This window comes from Siphateles boraxobius, unplaced genomic scaffold (genome assembly GCF_051911475.1).
Source record: "Siphateles boraxobius isolate OS27281-9 unplaced genomic scaffold, OSU_SipBor_1 68, whole genome shotgun sequence".
Taxonomy (NCBI): domain Eukaryota; kingdom Metazoa; phylum Chordata; class Actinopteri; order Cypriniformes; family Leuciscidae; genus Siphateles; species Siphateles boraxobius.
Window position 1 is genome coordinate 9,086,350 of NW_027509195.1, and position 25,693 is coordinate 9,112,042.

General features: G+C 37.0%; 2 protein-coding genes across 9 annotated transcripts; both read left to right on the forward strand.

Moving 5' to 3' along the window:
- Window positions 1-1,433: 1,433 nt before the first annotated feature.
- usp21 (ubiquitin specific peptidase 21) lies at window positions 1,434-6,633 on the forward strand. Of its 2 annotated transcripts, none has more exons than XR_013197004.1 (13): window positions 1,434-1,761; window positions 2,279-2,471; window positions 2,838-2,891; window positions 2,989-3,106; window positions 3,388-3,502; window positions 3,652-3,774; window positions 3,860-3,924; window positions 4,488-4,591; window positions 4,670-4,756; window positions 4,837-4,915; window positions 5,430-5,560; window positions 5,641-5,755; window positions 5,986-6,633. XR_013197004.1 is itself a non-coding variant. In XM_077214486.1 (13 exons), exons 2-13 carry the CDS (start codon window positions 2,316-2,318, stop codon window positions 6,074-6,076), a joined length of 1,215 nt encoding a protein of 404 aa, XP_077070601.1. In that variant the 5' UTR covers window positions 1,439-1,761; window positions 2,279-2,315; the 3' UTR covers window positions 6,077-6,633. The 2 variants fall into 2 exon arrangements, 1 of the variants encoding a protein (XP_077070601.1); XM_077214486.1 differs by having other exon boundaries at window positions 1,439-1,761; window positions 5,430-5,537.
- Window positions 6,634-7,544: 911 nt separating this feature from the next.
- On the forward strand, window positions 7,545-25,446 carry ccdc30 (coiled-coil domain containing 30). 7 transcript variants are annotated; one of them, XM_077214492.1, is made up of 30 exons: window positions 7,545-7,597; window positions 8,106-8,249; window positions 9,124-9,303; window positions 9,467-9,587; window positions 10,770-10,960; window positions 11,299-11,367; window positions 11,550-11,624; window positions 12,117-12,270; window positions 13,134-13,205; window positions 13,369-13,484; window positions 13,593-13,667; window positions 13,788-13,852; window positions 13,946-14,138; window positions 14,223-14,312; window positions 14,420-14,545; window positions 14,684-14,821; window positions 14,948-15,126; window positions 15,241-15,463; window positions 16,152-16,274; window positions 16,451-16,621; window positions 17,762-17,971; window positions 18,050-18,207; window positions 19,376-19,541; window positions 19,627-19,748; window positions 21,869-22,010; window positions 22,089-22,225; window positions 22,313-22,430; window positions 22,529-22,593; window positions 23,380-23,441; window positions 25,168-25,444. In XM_077214492.1, exons 2-30 carry the CDS (start codon window positions 8,235-8,237, stop codon window positions 25,179-25,181), a joined length of 3,570 nt encoding a protein of 1,189 aa, XP_077070607.1. In that variant the 5' UTR covers window positions 7,545-7,597; window positions 8,106-8,234; the 3' UTR covers window positions 25,182-25,444. The 7 variants fall into 7 exon arrangements, with proteins under 7 accessions (XP_077070607.1, XP_077070602.1, XP_077070609.1 ...); XM_077214487.1 differs by lacking the exon at window positions 23,380-23,441 and having other exon boundaries at window positions 25,168-25,446; XM_077214494.1 differs by lacking the exon at window positions 11,550-11,624.
- Window positions 25,447-25,693: the final 247 nt, after the last annotated feature.

Below are 25,693 nucleotides of genomic sequence, written 5' to 3' on the forward strand. Positions count from 1 at the left end.
CCTCCTCAACTCTTTCCATGGATGGATTTTTCTGTTTTTCTGTGTTTTAACTGTTATATGGTAGGTGGTGCTATTACACATCTCTTCCGTAGAGAATCTCTGGAATAAAATACAACAGTTGTTGTGCCGAATTCTGGAGATGGTCCTCACTGCAGAACACGAAATCCAGGGGGAGGAGTTGGATCCAGATCCACCTTACATATACCTAAACCTACCCATTTCCACCCCCTGATCCCTAATCCTACCCATCTCCACCCCTTAGATCTGGATCCAACTCCGCCCCCTGGATCTCGTGTACTGCAATGAGGTGCTACTGGAATTCTGACCCCCGCCAAATCATTACCCCCCTAATAATAATTTGGCAGGGAGTCGAAATTCGGCACAACAACTGCAAAAAGAAGAAACAAAAAGGGTTCCATTTGCTTTTGACACGACGCCCACATCCAGTTCAGGCAAGACTGTCAAGCCTGTTAGCAACTGAACTTTAGTGGGTGCGATTAACTATTCTTCCATACCTTGCTTTGGAACAGGCATATGCAAATCTGTATTTGGCCATGTGACGTCACAAATCCCACAGTATCCAAATGAGGATCCAAATAAATGGCTTGTTTATAATGAGACATTTTAAGTTATTAAACTTCAGGATGTTTTAAAGACCTCTTAAATGTCAAAAGATCAAGGCAAATTTGATTTATCATGTCATGACCCCTTTAATCTTTTTTTTTTTTTTGCAAAGAAAGTATATTTAACAAAAATTAAATTGAATTGCTAAAACTAACCAAAGGTTTTTTATTTTTATTTTTATTTTTTTTATTTTTTTGCAGTCTCTGGGCCCACAAACCTGCAATTTAGGATTAGTTCACCCAAAGGGATAGTTAACAGTTTTATTTATTCTGCTGAACACAAAAGAAGATATTTTGAAGAATGTTGGTAATTGAACAGTTTACAGTAGCCATTGACTTCCATAGTAGGAAAAAAAATACTATGGAAGTCAGTGGGTGCCGTCAACTTTCTGGTTACCAACATTCTTTAAAATATCTATTGTGTTCAACAGAAGAAGAAAACATATACAGGGTTGGAACTACATGAGGGTGAGTAAATGATGACTGACAATTTTCTTTTTTTTTCTTTTTTGGTGAACTGTCCCTTTAACAACATTCGTTTATAACCATTGTGAGAATATTCGCACATAGTCTAGAGACACAAACCTGGTAGTGGGGTAAATTGTAACAAATGCACATCATATATTTGACATAAGGACTGTAATATTCATAGAGGTTTGAATGGTTCCTTTTATAGTAAACAAAAGTGGGTACTTTCTGTAAAAGTTTGAGCACTCTATCAAAGATTCAATAAGTTACAAATGCTGAAGCAAAAAGTGTTACAACCATCCGGTCTCTTTATAAACCTTGAAACTGGCATGCTTTGCGGAATTTTTTTAAAACATTTGCTTCAGTTTAATATAGTGACTGTGAGTTGCGTGTAGATGCTACTCTGAGTGTCAAAGCTGTTCTTAAGCAAAGGAGAAGATATGGCTAATTATAGAAGGTCCTACAGAGAGAGAGAGGAAAGATTAGCCATGATTAAAGCTTGTTCACAAACACAGCGACAGGACAGACAGGTGAACAGCGGCTGTAATGAGAGGACAATAACGCTTAAATGCTTTAAAATTGGGCTTGATGTTTAGACAGAAACGCTGGGGCTCACTGACCATCAATCAAAAAAAATTTTTTTTGTTGAGACGATACTGGGTTTCTAAGGGTGAGTACACAAAATGGTTGTGTGATCATTTTATGTAATAAATGATTTTGCATTAAATGATGCTATTTTAATTTAATGTTTCTAAATATAGTAGCCAAGCATTGAAACTGCGGCATTCTCTAAAGCCAAGTGAATGATCATCTCTCTTTATATTCACTCAATTCATAAAATAATGAATCAGTCAATGTAGATGACATAGCAGGCATATTTTGAGACATTGCAAAAAAATCTTGACCGAACTTAAAATGTCAAGTTCCCATCACTGCAAAACTGACACACTGTCAAACAATGTGACCATATTCAATTTTCATGTTCCAGTGCATGCTGGGAAGAGGACAGAATCAAAAACTAACGTTTTCAGCAATATTTACTATCTAAGAATGATTTGTTTTATGATGTAGACTCTTTCCATTTTGATTTAACACACGGCACAATGTGACAATCAGTATAGCTGCTTAAAAGACTTAGTAAACAATGTATTAAAAATATTTTTCATTATTCGTTATTTCATTCACAGGTTCCTTGGTGAGGTTGCGTGACATGTAGACATAGTGATGCCAAGAGCTGAATCCACTGCAATGGATAACTCGTGTCAGGCCTTGTGCCGCACCTTAGTCTCTCAAAACGGCCTTCAGCCAGAGAACGTTGACATTTCACAGTCTGTACTATACACGTCCATCATGGGACTTCTGCTGGTGACGGACAAAGAGGTGAGACAGTGCTATGCCATTGACACAATATGTCTTATTAGTGTGTTTGACACATGGCACATTATATAGACCCATGTCAACCCATATGTTGGGAACTAAAGGCTTAATAATTAATATAAAAATGATGTGTATTGGCACCTGTATAGTTACTCACCGCCGTTTCTGCAGTGAGTTAAGTATATCTGGTCTTAACCTCAGTGTCATATCTGATAGTGTCTTCCCTCCCTGTTATAATTGGATCAGAGATCTATAAATGGACACTCAATCACTGTAGGAGGGACAGTAAATGGCAAACCTGTCACTGCTTGTGATGTAATTGAAGAAGTCACACTGACAGTCATTTGCTGTCACTTTTTTATCCCACAGAGAGAGCTGCAACTGGGAAATGGACAAGTTGGATTGCGTAATGTTGGAAATACTGTAAGTTCTAATTAACAAAATATGATGTAATGCCTGTGTTTCAAAGAAAAATGGTATTGTTTTCCATACATACTCACACAATATCTTTTGTTTTAAGTGTTTCCTCAATGCCATCGTGCAGTGTCTCTCCCACACCCGTAGTCTTCGGGACTACTGTCTGATGAAAGCCTTTCTTCAGGACAAGCACTCCAACCAAGAACCTGTGCTTATGAATGGTAGGAACACTTCAGCTGTCATCTAAACATTATTTTTTTGGGGTGTAGTGGTACAGAAATTCTAAATTTGAGTGCCATGGTTTGGGTTTGGGGTAGCATGATTATTTTAAAAAAAACATTTTTTTAAAAAATGTATTATTGTAATTTATTTTTTATCTATGTATTTATTTATTACATTTTATTTTATTATAATTTTTTTGTATCAATTTAAATATGTTAAAATCAGACATTCCTTCTAAGGCACTCTCTTTGTAATATCTTTGTTTGTGACTTACTCATAGAATTCTCTAAAGTTTTGGCTGGCCTGTGGGAATGTGATGGTGGGGAAACCACTGTGAATCCTGGGAAGTTTTATCGTGTCTTTAAAGAGTCTGTGCCTTATTTCAGTGGCTATAGGTATGTTCAATACTAATTACCCTCTTCCACTCTCTGAATAACACAATATTGTGTTAGTGCATATGTGTTAGTGTATTAACATTTGTCGATAATATCTGCGATTGTTATGTACTGTATACAATATAATCCCATTTCTTTCTCTCACAAAGTCAACAAGATGCTCAGGAGTTCTTGCGGTTCCTCCTGGACAGGCTACATACAGAAATTAACCGTCGCCCATCCAAACGTCCTGCAGTTATTCAAATGAGGGAATCTACATACACACGATTCAGGTACTCCATGAAGAGACAGATCCTGTGAGGAACAAACTGAGCTGGAGGCATTCAGATCCTCTAAATCCCTCATTCTCTCCTTCAGGATTTCAGAGGAGGCCTTTGCAATGTGGCAGAGGCATCTTGACAGGGATGACAGTAAAATTGTTGGTAAGTAGCAGCGCTGTTAATATAATGAGGAATGTTTTTGGTTCTTTAATGACTTTAACTTTAAGGGTTAGTTTAAGGGTTTAACATCTGGAGGGCATTACAGCTGTACATCACTGTGCAATCAACAGTAAAATATTTTGGTTGCATAAATTATACACTTTATACTTCAGTGATGACATAATTTATGCTAAAGTGGACAGTTTTACAGAAACATTTGACACACATCTTGCTTATTAGCTAAATATGTAAAACAGTCAAAATACCAAAGTAAAATTAGATAAAATAACGAACAATTAGACATTAGTGAATTATAATTAGTCATTTACTATATGCTGTATTCAACTTCAGGCACATCACATATTATTATTATTATCATAATCATAATTTATATTTTGGTTTTGTTTTTATTGTTTAATGATTATTTGGTTAAAATCTGCATGAAATGGAAGTTGCGAAATTCTTTTATAGTGTGTTATCTGCTGTAAAAAAAAAAATCTATTTTTTCATTTCTGTCCATCTGAAACCCTGATCATCTGGTGCCTAAATATTTTCCCTTGTCACAGATTTGTTCTCTGGTCAGCTGCGCAGTTCCTTGCACTGTTCAGTTTGCTCCCATTACTCCAACACCTTTGACGTGTTTTGTGACCTGTCACTCCCCATCCCAAAGGTAACAATCTCAGGCCCTGTCCTCACCTTCTGGTGTTGTGTGGATGATGTATCATTCTTTTGTGTGTGTGTTTTGCAGAAGAGTGATTATGGCCGAACTGTCACTCTGAAAGATTGTCTAGACCTCTTTTCACAAGAGGAAAAACTTGATAAAGAAAACTCACCGGTAAGTGAAAAGCATGGCTTGTTTGCTTGCATTGAAAATAGTCTTTTATGCTGATACGTGTGGATTTGTATGTGTCTTAGATGTGTGAGCGGTGTAGCCGTCGCACTGAGAGCACAAAAAGACTGACCATCCAAAGGTTTCCTAGAATCCTGGTAATACGTATCCTTTTCAGTTAGTCAGTGCTGAGTTAAAAGGAAAGTTCGCATAAAAATGCCATTTCTCTCATTATTTACTCAGCCTTCCCTGATGTACATGGCTTTCTTCCGATAAACAAAGATTTTTAGAAAAATAATCAAACTCTGTGAGTCCATATAATGCAAAAATGGGTGAATAAGAGATCGTGACAGTAAACATCTCATGATTGTTACAGTAGACCGGAAGCAATGATTAATAGTTTAAAAAGTGACAAATATTAGTGTTTTTCTTACACACACCTTTTGTTTCGCTTTAGAAGACATTGATTCATCACTAAGGTTGCTGTGTGAGGTTTTTCAAGCATCAACCGAGCGACACCCATTCAATGCCATTATATGGATTTACAGAGATGGTTTATTTTCCTAAAAATCTTATGAAATGATGAGAGATTTTTCATTTTTGGGTGAACTATCCATTTAACCAGAGTACATGCTTTACAAAAGATACTTGCTTATCGACATTAACTTAACTATCTCAGACTTAAATCGATTTACCATGTCAAGGTACTCAATCTCTAAAAGCACAGTGTCCGTTTCCTTCCCTCTGTCCGGGCTGGATTTGAGGCCATTTGGACCTGTTGACTGTGGTGAGAACAAGAATGAGTATAATGTACTAACTTTATACATGATAGAGTTTGAATATTGTTATGTTTAGTGGTGTATGCAATATGGCTGAATGTTTGCTTTCAGGTCCAGTGCTGTATGATCTGTATGCAGTGTGCAATCATTCGGGAACAGTAAATATGGGTCACTACACAGCCGCATGTCGAGAGGAGGAGGGCTGGTGCTACTATAATGACTCATGGTGGGTGCAGTTTTTGCTCGGACTTGTTCTATACAATAAACAATGGTATTTAAAGAGCAATTCACAGAGAAATTCTCTCACAATACAAGAATAGTAATTTTCTCCTATTAGAGATAATACAGAAAATTGTATTTCTTTGTTCAATGACATTCTGATTTTTTTATTGTAAAAAAGAATGAATAGTTATTTTGATTCATTGAGCTGAAGACAATGTTCTGTTCTATTCACAGTGTTGATGCGATATCAGAGGAGAAGCTTCAGTCCAATCAGGCATATGTTCTCTTTTATGAGCTCAAAATCTGCAATATCAGCAGAAAATGAGTGCAGAGAATGTATGTTGTTCTGCGAGACTTCAATGATTATTTGGAAAACTTCCACTGGAAAAAAAGTTGCATTGTGTTACGGGTTGAGCAAGTGTGGTCATTTCACTTCATTGTTAAATTTCATTATTAAAGCCATGTTATTGAGGTATTCTTTTTTTTTACTACTGTAATTCTTGTTTGTATTAACTTATTAACTTAATGCACATTCTTTTAGACAAAAAGGTATGTTATAAAAAAATCTGTAGATGTGTTAGGAATTGTTGTTTGCATCAAAATTGTTTTTGTTTTACTTTTCTTGCATGTTCTTATTATGCAATTAAAACATGAATTGTTGTTTGATTAAGAATATAAAAGCAGGGCTAAACTAAACAGGGGGAATTAATAGTATTGGATAATATAAAACCTTTGTCTGACTGTGTGGGCACATGACTGTATACTTTATGTCTGGCTTTACATATATGAAGACTTCCATCATTTAAAAGTGTTTATGCTTCTCTCATGGAATGACATGTAAAGTACTGTGCCATAAATGATTGCCCAATTCCTCCAATTTAAGCCTGGTGTAGAGGTGACTGTAGCTTTATTATAGCTGTGTGTGTGTGTGTGTGTGTGTGTGTGTGTGTGTGTGTGTGTGTGTGTGTGTGTGTGTGTGTGTGTGTGTGTGTGTGTGTGTGTGTGTGTGTGTGTGTGTGTGTTATTTGTTATACATGTGTACAAAACAGCTAATGTTTGTTTTAGTTTAAATGTAGAATAGTAGGCCACCTACATATAATTTAATAAATAAGTATTTAATACATTTGTCTCCAGTTCACTTATTTTAATTCACTGTGGTACTTCATTAAAGAAATCTTGAGTTTCAAATATAATAGATTTTACAATAATAAAATTATACACACACACACACACAGGTTGGGTTTTCATGTGGGGACTTTACATGGACATTTTATCCCCACAACATAGCATTTAGGACCACAAACAAACACACACACACACACACACACACACACACACACACACACACACACACACACACACACACACACACACACACACACACACACACGCACAATCAATGTTTACAACAATATTTGCAGCTTGTAAAATTTTTGTGGAAACTGTAATATACGACCATTAAAAATTTGTGGTAAATTAATTAAGATAATACTTTTATTTATCAAGGACTTTTTCAAATAAATACTCTTTTGTACTTTCTATTCATTTAAAGAATGCTGAAAAAAACTATCATTTTACATTGCAATTTCACAATATATGTAATGAATGATGAATTACTTTGAAAAATAAAATATGAATTGAATAGTTGAATAGTTCAGTCACTCACTGCTCTATTCCAAACTTACCTTTCGGTTGCTTATTGATTTATTGAGCAATCACCGCCATCTGCTGGGATAATGTGTAACGTCTCAACGCAGCCTTCTCTCCCCTCTCTGTTCATAATGGTTTAACCCGTTGCCTAGGCGCTCGGCCCAAGCTATTGAGAGCAGCTGCAACAAAACACTTGGTAGGCCTCATGAGATATTACGACACTCTACTGTTGCATCAATATTTGCAAACAGACAGGCTTCATTAACAGTGTCAAATCGATGTTGAAGCATAGCGACAATCTTAATGTGCTTTATTTTTAATAGCCGCCTGGAGGATATGAAAAGAGGCTCGTGCGTAATAACGTTACCTGCGAACTAGCCCGTTAGCCAAAGTTAGCGGACTGGGACTCTGCTAGGGTTAGAAAACTTTTTATATTGCAGTAAAAACCCAAAGAAACGTTATTCCTGTCAAATACACCCGTGACTGCAGTTATATTGTGAATATGAGAGAGAAAGATTAGATTACTGATGATAGTGGATTTTGGATTTGGCAGATGATCATGTTTAGTCATTTGTTACAGTTGTATTGTTATTAGTGTAACGTTAAGTTATACTAAAGTTGTTGCTTAAAGCTGTATTGTGCATGCAAACTACAGTTAACACGTTGTGTTCTGTTTTATGCTTTTCTTTATTTTTATAATGAAGTGATGATTAGGTCAGAGACTGCCATGGGCGGACGCAAATTCTGGAAACCACAATCTAAACTTTGTTCTCATAAACACTCTTGGCGAATTTGCAAGTGATGCACGGACTCCAGTTCAGCTCTACTCTGCCATGGAAAAAAGAGAGGTATGGTGTCGTCGTTTTTTTACTTATAAATATGATAAAAGTAGGAAAGGTTAGTAAATTGAGACCATGTAATATGCTTAAAATGACCATAGACAGTAGCCTTACGACTGTATGGCAGTTATTCATCACACACAATATTTCCTCGTGTACGTTTGCTTAAATTGTTGCAAAAAGTTGATTCCCCTAAACTATTATTATCAGATACTAATAATCTCAAGATATTTTGAGCATTATCACGTTTTCCTGATCCAATAAAAGTTCAGTGGTTCTCAACATTTTTGTCTTGATATGTCTAGTACTTCCACTGTAATGACAAAGCTGCTTGTTTTTTTTATCCACAGAAATTACACAGTCGATCTAAAGTATTTATAAGGAAATTATATATAATATTAAAATTAATTAAAATAGTTCATTCCGTATTCAAGAAGATTCAAGAACTGAGTGTTCTTCAGGTTCAATAATAAATCTAAATGACCATGATTGTGGGATAACGTTTTTACAATTATTTTTTACTTAAAATAATTTCTCGGCAGATCCAACATGTAGGAATTTCAACATATTTCAGAGCTTAATATAAAAATAGATGTTCACTATGGACATTTCCATGGCTTTATGATATTATAAGTTTTCGTATCTTTTCCATGTCTAGAAATCTCACATTCAAAATGTCCTCTTATATGCACCAAGTTCTTAAAAAAAGTCAGTTTTTGAGGAAAAAAATTAAATTATGATGTCAGTTGTCATCTTGATTTTTAGCTGTTTTAGCTCATTTAAAAGCTTGCTTTGTCCTATTTTAAATAGTGTCGGGTAACCCAGGCCTCATTTTCACTGTTCAAGGAAAAAAAGAAGGCTCATTGTTTTGTTTCCTCTGAAGGAAAAGGAGCTGGACGAGATCACCCTGCGCTTGCACAGGGACGGTCTGTCCCCTGAGGCTTCAACAGAGGAGCGTGAGCGGCACCTGTGGCATTTGCTCCAGAGCAGTGAGGGCAGCCTGACTGCCGCCACTGAAGACCTGCAGAGTTTGCGCACACAGCAGGCCAGCGAGATGAGAGAGGTGAGCCAGCAGATGGCAGGCCGGGCCTTTACCCCAAAGAATAGCTAATCATCTCCCTCATCAACATTGTAACATGACGACACTGTTTCCTGACCAAAACAAGCTCCTTCTGTAGCTAATGCCTTTGCTGTGCCGACTGGTTATTTGATGTTTTTTTTTCAAGGTGGAAAATTACGTGGAGCATATTCGAAACATGCTGGAGGAGCGGGATTCTCTTACAGCGGAGTACGAACGTGACAACGAACAGCTCCGTGCTGAACTTGCTCTAATGAAACACCAACAGGGTGAGGGTTTTATATTGATTAAATCATTTGATCATACTTAAGATTGTGTTCGTAGTAAACGATGTGTGTCGAATTTTCGAATAGCATACTACTCATACTCATTTCTGCGTTATACATACTTTTCTGTATCCTTAGAATAGTTTTCTGTAGTCTCTACATTTATCAAATTTGCAGTATATAATAGAGCATACTGTGTAGAATACTGTATCCCACAATGCAGTGTGCTTGACTGGTCCTTTCATGGTCCAGAAGTAATATCAGCCACAAATTTCTTAACTCATTTGATCTGACAACCAAGAGTCAAGGTGTTTTTACCAGGGGCATTTACACAACACCGTTTTTCAACTCAAAACAGAAAAATTTCGTTTGCAATTGTTTGGCCCTTCATTTACATGACAACTGTGTTTTAGGGGCCTGAAAACACAAACTTTTATAAAAAAATTTAAAGTTCAACTTTTTGAAAACCGCATACTGGCTTAAAAGTGGCTACAAAGTGGCATCGCCACCTACTGGACTGGCATAAAACAACATTATTAGTCGTTTTCACAAATCCATGTGAACTGGGATTGTTTTACAGCGTTGTCGTCTTTACGCAAAAAAGTTTCAGTTTTTTAGCATGTTGTTGTGTAAAAGTACTCTTATAATTATTTATATATTATTTATATATTTTGATATTAATGCAATTTTATATTAATAAAGATTTAGTTTTCGTTTTCATTTTAATTTAGTCATTTTATGTGCTTTTGTCATTTTATTGGTATAATATTTCCATTTAGCTTTAATTTATTCTTATAGTTATAGTAATTTTAGCATTTTCAAGTTAAACTTTTTTATTTTTTAGATGCCAGAGCAACATTTTTAAATTCATTTAAGTTTAGATTTTTTTTAATCTAATATTTATAGTTTGATATATTTAATTTAGCTTTATTTCAATTAACAAAAACTAAGTTTTAATTTTTAATAAACAGTAACAACATAATCTTCTTTTTCTTTTTTCTTTTTTTTTACATAGAATTTGATTTAAAATGCAAAATAATGTGTTTCTTGCTATATTTAGTGCGTATAGCACTAAGTAGCATGCTAGTATTCCATTCGCAACATAGCTCCTATGTTCTGCTAGTGCTCAACTTGAACCCACTTATAGTCCAGTAAGTGGTCCTCACGTATGTTGTGGTTTGTCAGACTCCCAGTGTAAGGAGGTGGTGGAGATGCTGGAGCAGGAGGGTCTAGCGGACATCAGCCAGAGCAGTGCGAGTGAGCAAGTGGCCTATCTGCTGGTGGAGAGAGTCACTCTGCTGGAGAGACTAGAGGCTGCTGAAAGAAAGCTGGACACCCAGACCCTCACCGGCAATCTCAGAGAGGTGCATCTACAGGTACTATGAGAAATAAAGCCTAACTTCTGTAATAGTGTTCTTAAAAGTGTAGGTCAACAGGTAGACCATTGCAAAGGCTATATTTAATTGCATTTTATATTTAAATATTATTTAATTGTGTCTATTTAGGATACAGAAAGGGCTTGAAGAGCACATATCAACATAAAATGTATACCTTGAATTAACTTTGTTTATTTAAAATGTAAATATTTATATGGTAATAATGGCAGTATACTGTATGTGTTAAAAAATGTGGAGTCTTCACTTGATAGTAACACCTCACTTGTGGCTTATTAGTTTTATGGTCCTTTTAATATCTCCTCTTTTATGTAAATCAGGAGGAGCTGGATCATATCCGTCACGCATTGGAAGAGGAACTTAGACAGCAAAAGGAAAACATAAATGAGGTGAGAAGATCTCAGAGTGTCCCATAAGCAGGCAGCAATTTCAAAAGCAGTGTGCTGAAGTCATGGACTCAAAGAATGTCCCATATCAACAGTGTCTCATCTATATTTAAGTGTTTCATTGTCAATCTGTATGTGGTGCATCATCATTTCTCCTGATTCTTTGTCCCTCCCTAAACGGACAGGAATCATCAGTTCAAAGTCCTTGGAGGAAGTTCTTTGGTGCGCACAAGGCGACACTAAGAGCACAGAACCTTGCTGTACGTTCCCGAACCTTTCATAACTTGATTGGTCTTTAAAAAAGGCATCACATGAAGGTTAAATCAAGAGAGGCGGAACCTTCCGTATTGTCCTTGAGAGGATGATCCACTTAAAGCAGATTAAGGCAGCTCCATGAAATAATGCATGCCTTGGTTGAACTCAAAGCATAGAATAACAACATGCTGAGCCTAGCACGATAATATTAACACTTCTTATTTTCACTCTAGACCCTAATGGCACTATGGAGCGCTTTCTTTCAGGGTGGTTACTAACCAAAGGCTGTTTGGCCCAATTTTACTGTTGTCTCTGATGGTTATAAGGGAGAAAAGGCATATATTAAACTCCGTTCACACTGGAACATGATCCACATTCAGCTTCACTTGTGTTCTGTGGCTCATGCATGTTAAAAACGCATGGAGGCCGATATGCTTCTTGCTTGTCCACCCAGTGCAGCCAGGTTTATGTCTCACTGTAAGCTCTGTCCCCTGTAGGCCCACAGTGAAGAACTCTGTAGAGAGCGCACAGAGCGGCAGAAGCTGGAGAGGGATCTGGAAGAGGCGTCGAGTCGTCTTGCTATGGCACATAAAGAGATTCGCCACCTGACAGATGAACTAGATCTCGCTCGTAAGGTCCAAAACTTGTCTGGTATGTGAATAACAATTCAGATTTTGATATCAATAAGCTGATAATTATTTTTGTATTATGGTAATGGTAAAATCAATCATTTTTTAATGCTACGAGTGAATTTAGGCATCACACCATTATAATGGACAGTAGGCAAAATGGATATTATTTTGGGATTTGCTAAAGATTACATTTAACCGTGTTGTTAAATTTTCAGTGTTTTGAAAGACTGAGCATTAGATGCAGTGTTATTTTAGTATTATATATATACAATTAATATAAAAACATTTTGAATTAACTTTTATTTTTATTATTTCAGTTTTATAAATTTTTTCAGTTTTAATTGTATTAACTAATTTTAGTAATTTTATTATGTGCTTTTGTCATTGCTAATATTTTTTATTATTATTATTTAGATTTAATTTATATTCATTTCAGTTTTATTTTAGTTTTTCATCTAATATTTATATTTTAATTCATTTAACGGCACTAGTCAGATGATTGTAAATGTAATTTAAATGTAAAAAAAAAAATAAACAGAGGAATTGAGTGTGGAAAATTAAATATCCAAACTGATTCTGATTGACTGATTAACTGATGATCACTTTAATATTAACTGATAATTTTTTTATTTATTGTGCATCCTTGCGTATTTGTTATGCAACTAAACTGAACTATTTTCCCCTGGCGAATGATAAAACAAACAAAATCACCCTGAACAACCTGGTAATGGTGGTGGTGACTTTTTCATGACCAAGCGTCACTCATGCGGCCTTTAGAAAAAACATCATGCGGCCTTTAGAAAAAACTAAAACTAGTTTTAGATTACTGTTTCTCTAATTGTTTTGTCTTAATGCATAATGTAAACACAATTTTCATTTCAGTACCGCACCTGCAGAAAACTGGGGAGGAAGTGGAGCAGTTAAAACAGGAAGTGGACAAGCTTAAACAGTGTGGTGAGATTTTTGTCTGCAGCAACATATTGCGTCACACATTTGCAAGTTTATTTATAAAGACACTTCAAAGAACTCTAGCATAGACCAAAGTACTGTAAACTAAGAACAAATCATGGAAACATTACAAATGATGTTTTTTGGTTGCAAACTCTATGTTTGACAGATATGGTGGAGCTGAAGAAGGCCAAGGAACACAATGAACGACTGGATGGGGAGATTCGTGTGCTGAGGGATAGAGTTCGCTCATTGGACACAGAGAAGAGGACTCTTCTTAAACTGGCAAGAATAATTGTTTTTTAAAATTTTATCTTGGTGCCATGAGATGCTAGATATTTGCAATATGCAAACTCAGAAATGTTATATTTTGCAATGTCGGTTGTTCCACAGGTTGAACAATCAAAGCTGCACTCCGCTCAAGGGATCAACGAGACATTAGAGCACAATAAAATATACTCTGCACAGGTAGATATACATTCTACTACAATGCTCTCTTGAAGGGGCTAGTTTGCATGTATTGCATGACACAAATAATTTAATATTTGTATAGTTTCCTCTCAGAGCTTACAGATGCTTTTTTGTCAGGGTGTTGGGAATAATGTTAATGCAGATACATCAGTGGCTCCAGACGATGAGACACTCCACAAAAGGTGAAGCTTTGCCCTCCTTTATCTAACTTAAAGATGTACATGTCATTGCTTCCACACGTTAAAGATGCTGATATGGCAGATGTATTTTGGCAGGTGTCGGAGAGAGTCTGAAGATAAGGACAGCCGCCTGCGAGAGCTGGAGAGGAGGTTGCAGAAGCAGCAGCGGGAACACGAGGAGTTGGTGGAGCGGAACGAGGAGCTGGAGGCACTGTTGGGGGAAGCGCAGAACGCAGCGAGAGACGTGCGAGAGCATCATGAGTGTGAGATAGAGGGGTTACAGAGAAAGGTACGTTTTTAGTCGTGATGTTATGAGGCTGAATTTGATAAATAATCACCTGAATTTGGAGGATGACTCTGAGTTTGGTTCTAGATTAAAAGTATTGAGGAAGAACTGAGTAAGAGGGATACCAAGAAACTTGAGAAGAAAGATGAAGATCAGGTTCGAGGAACTGACTCTGAGGTAAAGGTCGAAGGCCTGTGTTCACACCAAGGAGAATAGCAACCTCATAAAAATCACTTGCACCCTCTGATTATGTGGTAGAATATCTTTGATCTTTTAATCCAAAGCTTAGTGAGAGCATTCAAGAAAGACTAAAGTTCCTCGAGGGTCGTCTTGCTGAAGAAAAAGGATGGAGGAAGCAGCTGGAGGTGGATCTGTCTGTTGCCAGGACTGCGCTCAAAAAGGAGAAAGAGGTAATATCATTGTCACACATGACTCGTTATAAACTAGACAGTTTAGAGTCCTGGAAAGTAATTTTTTCATATTGCACTATGCATTTGTTTATAATAATAACAATGCTATCTGAAACCATGAACTGCACATGTGGACAGGTCATGCAAAAAGACCATGAGGAGCTGAAGAGATTACGTGTGGAGGTCCAGAGACTAGAGGTAGAATGTCGACAAGGGAAGACACTCAACAAGAACCTCACGCAGATTAAAGGAGAAAAGGGAATTTTGGAAGAAAAGGTAATAAAAATGAAGGTCATTCATATGTTGAAATCACAAAGAAAGCAATCCATTTAGTGTTGGGATGCTGTGATATTCTTCCTGTAGCTTGCAAATTCTCACTGAGGCTATGTTTGTACTCTTGAGGTGGCCCAGTTGGAGCGTGCTCAGACGCGGCTCCAGGACAACCTTACACATCAGACCGAGAACAGCCGGGCTGAAGAGGACCTGAGAGACAGCAGGGGACATGTGGTCGAGCTTAAGTCCATGGTGGACAAACTGAGATCAGAACTGACTCGACTAGAGAAGGAGCACAACACTCTAAGGTAAGCAGTCTGTCACAGATACAACAGATCAACTCTGTATGACATTAAAATGATACATAATTAGCTCTTGGACTCAGTAGAAAGCATGTGGTAAGAGGCACTTTGCCTGTTTAGGGATGAGCTGATGGAGAAACGTGGTCAGGTGATGCAGCTACAGAGAGAGCTCAGCGATAAAGCCCACGAGAGGCTTCAGACTGACGGGGAGAAAGAGAGACTCAGTCTGGAGCTCCTGCATGTGAGACAGCAGCTCCAGTATACCAGAGAGCAGACACCCAGAGCATCACAGGAGCAGACGGCCAACCACAAGCCTTCTGCACAGGATGAGGGGGTTTGTCAGGTAAGGGCCTGTTTCACACTGGATGCGTAAGCAGCGCATATTTTATTTCAGGGCCGTATTAACCGATTAGAGCATTCACACTGCACACCGAGGCGGTCTATTTTTGCTGCCCCACTCACTCTAAAATAATGCCACAGTTCATTGTTCTTGGTCAAAATTCATCTGGGTTAACAAGAAGAATAACACATTTCACCATAAAAATAATATAAGTGAAGTGTGTTTCACAAAATGACAAAAAAAATGATAAAATACCCAAAAACACATTATTGCCAGCAGTTTTTATGCCAAAACCTCAAAAGCATGTTTAAAAGCCTTTTAATTAATATATATATATATATATATATATATACATATAAATATATATATTCAGTAATCATTCTAATATGCTGATATATTGCAAAATAAATCTTTTGATTCATTATCAATGTTAAAACAGTTGTGCTGCTTAATATTTTTGTGGAGACCATGATAGATTTTTTTCAGGATTTTTTAATGAATAAAAAAGTTCAAAAGAACAGCATTTATTTGAAATAGAAGTGTTTTTGAATAGAAGTTTTGAAACATTATAAGTGTAAAGAAATTGTAAAGAAAATATCAAACTTTTGAACGGCGGTGTACATGGAGTTTTTGAACTCTTAGCTGAAGATGTAATCTGTAAAGTGCTTAATTTCATGTGCTGCTCCTCTAGCTGGCCTGTGTGAAGTCAGAGATGAGTAAACTACACTCCACCCTGGAGGAGGAGAGACAGCTGGCTGGCCAACACCAGCTGGCCCTGCAGGCCCAGATCAGTGAAGCTCAGGCCCGGGCTAAGGTCAGCCCTGCTCTCCAATCTTTACACACCCACACAAACATATTCACATTCATTTTTATTTTCATTTATGCACAAAACATTTATATAACCTGCTTAATTGTATAATAAAAATATTGTTTTATAAAAAATATATATTTTCCCTGTTTGCTACGTGGCAATTATGCGGTTGTGCACAGGCTCAGGACTCACTCCTAAAACAGAAGGGAGAGGAGAACAAACAGCTGAGACAGGACCTGCAGAGAACTCAGCACCTCTTCACCTCTGCTGAGCGAGAGCTACGCTATGAGAGAGAGAAAAATCTAGACCTTAAGAGACACAATGCACTCCTAGATCAGGAGAAGATCAAGGTAAAAAAAAAACGTCTCTTAAGTTACATTTGAAATTAATGTAAGTTATTGCATTAGATTAGATAACAACATATGAACCAAGTGGCATTTGTTTTAAATAAATATAGAAGATGACATTTACTTTGATATGTATTTACATAAGGCATATGGAAATGCAAGTGAGGCATAAGTGTCCAAATACTAAATTAAATGTTTTTGAAAGAAGTCTCTTACACCATGTCCTAACTACACGCGACGGGTGATAAAAGGCATCTTTTCCATGTTAATCAGAGCTTTTGTTCTAACCAGCCGCGACGGCGACACGCGATGATTCTATTTTAGAAGCGGTTTCTATTTTTCTGCGATGTCGCGGCTGGAACCACAAACACAAAGTGTGGCAATGATTATCTCAGGTATTGTTTATGTGCTTTATTTAATGTTAAAAGTCAATGTGACTTTGAATATCATTTAGTGCTCCCAGCTTTTTAGCTGTAAAAGCAACAATGGATAATTCACCTCAGATCTTGAAATTAAACAAATGGAAACTAGAACGTTCAAACTGTGAACAAACAAGTAGCCTATGTATTTTTAATAATGTTTAAATGGTGTAATATTTGTGAATTTGATTATAATGTAGCCTACTTATCCATTTTCTTGCGAGTGCCGACAAGATTACTTGTCTGTGGCTGTGCACTTGCCACGAGACTCCGCCGACACCCTGCTCTGATTGGCTGTGTGTTTTGATTGATTTTGAATCGTGCTGCGTCTAGTGTGGACAGACAAATTATTCGTCGCTGGAATCTTATCGCATTGCGTCTGGTTAGGACACGGTTTTATGCTTAAAATAACTTTTATATTGAATTTTAACTCGTCTTCTGTGTCACATGATCATTCAGAAATCATTCTAATATGCTGATTTGCTGCTCAAGAAACTTTTCTTATTATCAATATTGAAAACAGTTGTGCTGCTTAATATTTTTGAAGAAACCATGATACATTTTTCAGCATTCTTTGATGAATAGAAAGTTCAAAGTAACAGCATTTACAATTTTACTCTTTTGGTTGTTTTTAAATTATGTTGAACATGGGCGATCCCTAGTTAGATTTACACAGGACTATTGTTGATGCTCAGAAACCTTATGTTTCTGCTCTGTTCTATAGCTGTGTGCGGAGCTGAAGCAGGCCCAGGCCAAAGTAGCCCAGCAGGAGGGCAGCGCAGCAGGACAGGTGGCAGAGCTGGAGAAACTCCAGCAGAGAGCCAGAGATCTGGAGCTGGAGATGGCCAGAAGCGCTCAGAACCGACAGACTAACAGAAGCTTGATGGAGGAGCTCAATTCAGAGAGGGCACGTGTGATTGCTGCTGACAAGAAGGTGTGTGTTCAGAGCAGGCTGAAATTCTCTTGTTCAGTAGTATAACAGTTATGAAGAATGTGTTCAACATCTCTGCAGGTCGTAGATCTGCAGCAGCAACTGAAGAACGCTCTGCACCAGATACGCCTGGAAGAGGCCAGAGCAGGAGAGACCAGCAAACTAGAAAGAGACACCAGAGACATGTCTGATAACCTGTCTGCTCTCAGAGCCCGACTGCAAGAGGATCAACTACAGAGGTCAGACGGGTCACTGCACCACAAGCTTATATTAGCGGTCGACCAATAAATATATCACTTTTATTTTTCAGATTTCAACGCCTGAGCGCAGATGCAGAAGAAAGTAAAAAAGCTAATATAATATATTGTATAAGTATAAAGTATTATAGCGTTGGCCTTTCTAGTATTAGTAATAGAAAGGCAAACGCTGTAATATTCTTTTATACCGTTGCCATTCAGAAATTATGCATCATTATCATTTATGATCATTTAAAACATTTCACTCCATGAAACCTCGTAACCTTTGGTAAATGTTCTTAAGTGTGGATTTGTAGCCTGCTCAAACAGCAACATTACACGCTAATTAAAGTTGAAAAGTGAAAAAGCATAATAGAACCTGTTTAAAGCCAGATGAAACGGCACTGACAAACAGGAGAAACACTGTGTGCAACGATACAGTCAGAAAGCATGGATTTACTGTAGTAACACTAACTGCACCATGGTATTGTGGCAGAATTGTGGGATATTTATATCGAATTTTACTATATTATTAATGTAGACATGTATTAAAGGTATTAATGGAATATACTTACTGTATTTTTTGTGATTAAGCTATAGCATTTGTACATTTGCTATACATTTTTATACAAATACCATAGAAACAATTTTACCAGGTAGTGAGATGCTATATGTGTGGTTTTTACTATGGTTATCATGATCTAAATGTATTCTACTATGGAAGACCAATGGTTCATTTTAATAAAACTCAAAGTCAAAATATTTTAATTTTACCATATAAAATAAGGGTGTTACAATTTTTACAGATGTTACTATTTTTTCAAGCTACTGCCAAATGTTTGTTATGTTCTGACAATAAATAGTAGTTTAAAACCACAATTAATGATCTGGTTTCTACAACTTTCACTTACGAGCAAAAATCTGCCTTGAAACTAAAGAAATAAATATTTGACATTTATCAAAATACTGATATGAAAAAAATTATCATGATCATTTTTTTTTTTTTGCCCATGTCGCCCAGCCCTAACAATAAGTATATAGTACCTTATAATTTTTTTTATGTAAGTGCATGGTAAGTCACTTAATATAAAGTATGACCATTGCAGCAATTGTTGCATGTGTTACTTACTATATAGTGGACTTTACAATCACTTTCTGTGTTTTCTGAAAGGAAATTACTTGAGCAGAAAGATGAGGAACTCCAGCAGCAGGTGCGCTCATTGCAGGCGAAGGAGGCGACTATGACACGCAACAACTTGGAGATGTCACACCGCACACAGGAGCTGGAGACGCGGCTGCAAGTGCTGGAGAGTGAACTTAACACAGCTAGAGAAGAGGTTTGTGAGTTGAAACTATCATACTAATTGCTGAAATGATGCACTAATGGAGCTGCTGACCATGAAATACCAATGTGTCCTGCAGCAGAGAGGCGGTCAGAAGAGCTGCCACAGGCTGGAAGAACAGCTTCTGTCTTCCCAACATGAGTCTGAGAGACTGCAGGAGGAACTGAAGCTGGTTGTTCAGCAGCTTGACACTCACATTAGGTATAATTATTCACTGGGTGGACATTATACTTAAGGCTGCAATTAGGGAATGCCCGATACCGATACTGGCATCGGGGATCGGGTCGATACTGTCCCCATATACTCGTACTCATAATAATTCGCCGATACCACGTACATTTTGCGAAACGAAACTGGCCGCCGCGAGTGCTTTGTCGAGATGAACTGTGGCATAGGGACGTGCACTCCCAACGCAATAGAGTGCGGCACGGGACTAGATTTGATGGCCGATTGCGAGCGCGGGAGGTAATGCACTGACTCTGTGTGTGCGGGTTGCGGGAGAATAAAACGATTGTAGTATGCGCCTTCAAGAGCGCTTAGGTCTGCTGACCGTTTGCTTTTAGTTGTCCCTCGGGTTAAGCTGAAGAGCAGGGGCGAAAGAGCATTTGCAGAGGCCGGACCAAAGCTTTGGAACAATTTGCCCTTGTACATCAGACAGGCTCAGACACTTGATGCTTTTAAATCTAGTCTTAAAACCTATTATTACAGTTTGGCATTTGATGCTATGTGCGAGTTGTTTTATTTGCTTTTGTTTTATTGTTTTTATTTTTGTGTCATTGATTGTTTGTAGTAGTGATATAGGGTATAAGTGTACAGCACTTTGTCAAACACTTGCTGTTTTTAAAAGTGCTTTATAAATAAACTTTGACTTTTGACTTTGATTCGCGGGACTCCCGCAAGCTAAAAATATCTATGAATAAAACATATTAAAACTAATAGATTTTTATTCATCTGTTGCAGAAAAGCAAGAATAACAACTAAAACAAAATAGAAACGATTTACAGGCCAGAGTTTCTATTCATAACATGTTTGCAGCGTTGAGCGATGTAGCCAATCACAGTCATATGTGTTGATTTCTTGAACTCAATGTCCAATCAGAAGCATTTAAGATAGACTCCCCTCACCGCTCAACTTTTTTGTTCAGTGCTGAATTCTGTATGCTGGCAAATCCTCTAATTATAACAGTGTGTGGATATTATGAATGATTCATTGTGCAGTCAGCTTCATTGATAATAACAGAGATTTGTGAGATCGCTATGGACTGTCAGCTTTTTAGGTATTAGGCTATTAAGGGAGCACACTTTGCGCGCATTCAGTCATTCCAGACCATGCACGCAGTAGCCTGCTTGCTTTTATGTTAAATTTACAGTGGTTTGTGCGCTAATACATTTATTATTTTACTCATTATTATTTATTTTTAGACTTGTTAAAACAAGCAGAGAAGAAAATAAAAACAGTCTTCTAACCTGTGTTCTAAAATAGTCTTCTGTCTTCTTTTCTGGGAGCCTATAGTTACTTTTGCAGTAGAAATATCGGTATCGTTACTCGGTATCGGCAAGTAGAAAAATGTAAATACTCTTACTCGTATCGGTTTGAAAAAAATGGTATCGGACCATCCCTAGCTGCAATACAAGACTTTTGCTTTTGCTGATCTGCAGTCTGGATGAGTCGATGCTAGTTGCCAAAAGATTTTAGGCAGCTGGAGTTCACAGATTTCATAGAACTATCATTAACATAGTTCAGGAGGAAGCACGTTTAGATAATCTATCAAATCAGCACGAGAGAAGGCCTATATAGCCAACTTACCTCTGTCCCATGACAGTTTTCCAGCATCCCTCCCCCACCCCAGCTCCTCATTCTCAATTTTTCCTATCCCAGCCAGGGATACGAGGGAAGTAATCTGTGTTCAGGCCAAATTTCTAACTTGGGGCCCTCTTCTCGGACAGTACGCCAAAAATGCATTATATCTGGTTATATGTTAATGTGAATTTGTGAAAATCATGTAGTGTAGGATGGAGAGTTTTTTTTAAGCTTCAGACTTTGATTTCATCCAGTTGGAGGATATCAAACAGGTTTGATATTTTGAGCTAATATTAGAACATATTGGTTCCATTTGACACGTCTCCTTGCAATAAGGCACATGTTTTTGCATGTGTTCGTGTTCAGAACAACTTGAAAATCTGTGTGAACCTCAGTCGTTTAGTGTATCATGCCCAGTTTTTCTCTATTCCAGCCTTTACTCTTACAGCAAATAAACTGTTTTAAAAGTACATTACATGCAATGTGTTAATATGAAATCATAAAAAACTTGTGTCCTGCAGGAGACACAATGAGAAACAGTCTCAGCACAAAACCAAGTTGCGCAGAGCTAAACAGATCTTCATGAAGACAGTCGCCCAACATGAGCACAGGATCCAGCAGCTGGAAAATGATCTGGCTCTTGCGACAAGTCTCTCAGAGAAAGTGAGTGTTTTCAGACCCGACCGTCAACACTATAGACTTAACATGTACTTCACCTTGAGTGTGTTCCACTATGAGCAGGAGAAGGACTGGATTAGGACTGTGACAGAAGAAAACGACCAGCTCCTCCTGGAGAGACGAGAACTTCTGCAGCGAATAAGTGAAGCTGAGGAGATGGGAAACAATGGACTGAGAACTGCCACAACCATCCAGCAGAGGTAAACATCTCATTACCCTGTTCATCTACATCTGACAGGAAAGCACAGGAATATACGAACTGTCTCTTTTGCCCTGTCTTCTCTTAGAGTAAAATTTCTGGAGATGGAGAACAAAGAGCTGCAAGAAAAAACTCTAACATTGGCCAATCAGATAGGAATTTTAGATCGTGCATTGAGAAACCTTCAGTCGATGTGTACTGTTGAGGTACACGTTTATTAAGCAATTGTTCTTTTTATTATCATTTAAATAAGCATTTCAAATTTGGATTGCACTGATGCTTTTATTTTGTGTTTTTGTCTTAGGAGGTCAAGAAAATGTTTCCTTCTGGAGCTCATCATGATAGCCTGTTGCGGACATCAACGCCAAGGTAAAATTCAGAACTTTTTTCAGTCTTCCAACCTACTCAATATTTTGTTTCCAAATACAGTCAAATCAAAAAATACTAAATCTATTTTTATCAATATTTTTCTGCAACTAATTTAAAGTTTAGTATACAATATACACTTCCGTTTTAATGTATGCGGTTAGAATTATTATTATTTTTTTAATAAATAAAAACTTTTATTCAGGAGAGATGCATTAAATAGTCAAAAGTGACAGTAGACTTTTCCATAGTTAAAAAATATATATTTTTCAAATAAATACTTTAAAAATATATGTATAGTTTTTTTTTTCACTTTCTATTTATCAATGAATCCTGATAAAAATGTAATCACTGTTTCCACATAAATATTTGTAACTTTTTTTCAACATTAATAATAAGAAATGTTTTGACCAAATCAGCATATTATAATGATTTCTGAAGGATCATGTGACACTGAAGACTGGAGGAATGATGCTGAAAATTCAGCTTTGCCAGCACAGGAATAAATAACATTTTAAATATATTAACAGAAAAAGTGTAATACTATTTCACAATATTACTGTTTTACTGTATTTCTGATTAAATAAATGCAGCCTTGGTGAGCTTGAGAGACTTCTTTTAAAAAAACATAAAGGAAATCTTGCCGGCCCCAATTTTATAAAGGTAGTATATATCTTGTCTCATCTGCCATTTAGATTTATTTTTCCGCTGAGGCTGCAGATCAGTATCGGATTATTTCACTGTCAGTGAACAAATGCTGACGTCTTACATTGCAACATCTTGCTCTAGTCCACAGCCTGGGCTCTGTGACTCATGGGGAATATTGGATGCCATTCGCAAAGTCAAAGTGGGTGAGTCTGGAGTGAAGAGCCTAGAGATCTCCTCGTCTGTGCCCGTTTCACAGTCCACTGAGATAGGCTACCTGAACCTGACCTCACCTGTGGCTCCCAACAGCAGGTTAGAGCAGGAAGAGAGTCTCAGTGCCACAAGCGATGAGGCCTGAGGGAGTTACTAAGACTGTGAAATGCAATTACAGAGTTTGCCAATCTGAAAAGTCTCTGGATCAGTCAAGGTTTAAAAATAAGCGACTGTAGAAGGGTAAAACGTTGTTTAGATGGGTAAAACATCGACAACTTGCTCAAGAAATAGTTTCTGTGGCATAATGACTGTGTCATGTTTGAAGTCTTCACTTCATTTCCTTATACTTCAATTGTTTTTTAAAGCGAGTGTGAAGAGATGTATTCTTGCTCTGGCTCATTTCACCTGCGTTGCATTCAGTTGCGATGCCTTTGTGGCTCATATAGAGTCAGATTAGAATGCATGAGATTTTATATCAATCACAAACATGATACTTCAATGGATGCTATGGTCAATATAGCCTTGTCACATCTGTAAGATGCCATATGTATTTTTTATACATTTACCCTATTATAGTACAACTGTGGAAAAGCACTTAAAGCACTATTTTGTGTTCAGATGATACCATCTGCGGGTCTTTACAAATGAAATGCACTATTGCCTTTGAATAAGCAGTAAGTATTTGAGATCAAGTTGAAATCAAGTGTTTGCATGTGTCAGCAGACCTTTTCTCATATTCTGTGCTGATTTTATGTGAAAACCTGGTAAAATGTTACATGGAGCTGAGGGTACTACACTCCTACATAGCTGAAAGCTTGTACACTACCATTTTAAAGTTTTAGGGTCAGTAAGATGTTTTTTATTATTATTATTTGAAAGAAATGTATACTTTTGTTCAGCAAGGATGCATTACATTTATCAAAAGAGAAAGTAGACTTTTACATTGTTACAAAATATTTTTATTTCAAATAAATGTTTTCTATTCATCAAAGAACCCTGATGAAAACATATCACGGTTTCCACATACAAAAAAACAACAACCTTATTATCAGTGTTTAAAGTTGTGCTGCTCAATGTTTCCACAAATCAGCATATTAGAATGATTTCTGAAGGATCATGTGACACTGAAGACTGGAGTAATGATGCTGAAAATTCAGCTTGCAATCGCAGAAATAAATTCCATTTTAAAATATATTTACAATAAACTATTATTTTATATTGTGCACAATATTACTGTTTTTTGATCAAATAAATGAAGCCTTGGTGAGCATAAGAGACTTCTTTCAGAAACATGAAAAAGTCATACTAACCCCAATCTTTTGAATGGTAGTGTATCTGTGTTTAGTTCACAGTGTAAAGACTTCTCTATATCGATAGTTGATCATCTATGTGTTGTTACTTTTACATGTCTACTATATATTTCAGTTAGAGGGCAAAAACTACAGCCATGAAATGTCCAAATATTTATTTAGACCTTATGTGTAGAGTAAATGCTTTAAGTACTAATATAAGCAATGCGGTTGTGAGTTAATTTATGCTGGAGAAAGGTTGGTTTGCTGGTATTATGTCCCTCTGACAAAAGCATTTGGCTACTGACAAGAAAACTGACCTGGTAGCATTAGCAACCTTTACGGTATTGTTGTTTACTAATGGAATGGGTTGAAATGGGAGTTTTTAAATATTCTTTTATTTTGCATTCCCTTTGTGTTTTGCATCTAGTCCTCAGAGACTGAAACGACCTGTGATCTGGGAGCAAAATCATCTGACAGATGAGAACTTGTATCACTTTGAACTGTGGCAAAGGGATCAATATCCTGCAGTCGTGCCTGTACATTATGAGAGCATCGCACATTGTGTCCTGCTGCTATATGATATTAGGATGCAAATTTCTGAAAATATTCATATAGGGCTCTTGTCATTTAAATTGCAACAGACAACAGTGTACACGGTACACAATGACAAAGCATGTATTTTCTTAATAAACTTATTTTCATGATGCCTGTTTGATTGGTTACGTCAATCTGAGATAAAATTATTACTTCATAACTCAGAAAGCATTCAAAACTACTATCAGCAAACAACAGTCTTTTACTGAACTTATTGTTCTCGAACCAACACCCCAATTAAATAATTGGCAACACATTACAAGTAGCTAAAGTTACGTAATCAGATTACTTTTCCAAGTAACTAGTCAAGGTACGCATTTTACTAAAAAAAAGTCTGACCCATTCACCATACGAATAAG

Coding starts and splice junctions, on each gene's coding strand:
- usp21 (XM_077214486.1), top strand. CDS start 2,316: ATGCCAAGAGCTGAATCCACTGCAATGGATAACTCGTGTCAGGCCTTG. Junction 3,107..3,387: donor AGAACCTGTGCTTATGAATG/GTAGGAACACTT, acceptor ACTTACTCATAG/AATTCTCTAAAGTTTTGGCT. Junction 3,503..3,651: donor CCTTATTTCAGTGGCTATAG/GTATGTTCAATA, acceptor TCTCTCACAAAG/TCAACAAGATGCTCAGGAGT.
- ccdc30 (XM_077214487.1), top strand. Junction 14,313..14,419: donor TTCGAGGAACTGACTCTGAG/GTAAAGGTCGAA, acceptor TTTAATCCAAAG/CTTAGTGAGAGCATTCAAGA. Junction 22,431..22,528: donor AGTCGATGTGTACTGTTGAG/GTACACGTTTAT, acceptor TTTTTGTCTTAG/GAGGTCAAGAAAATGTTTCC.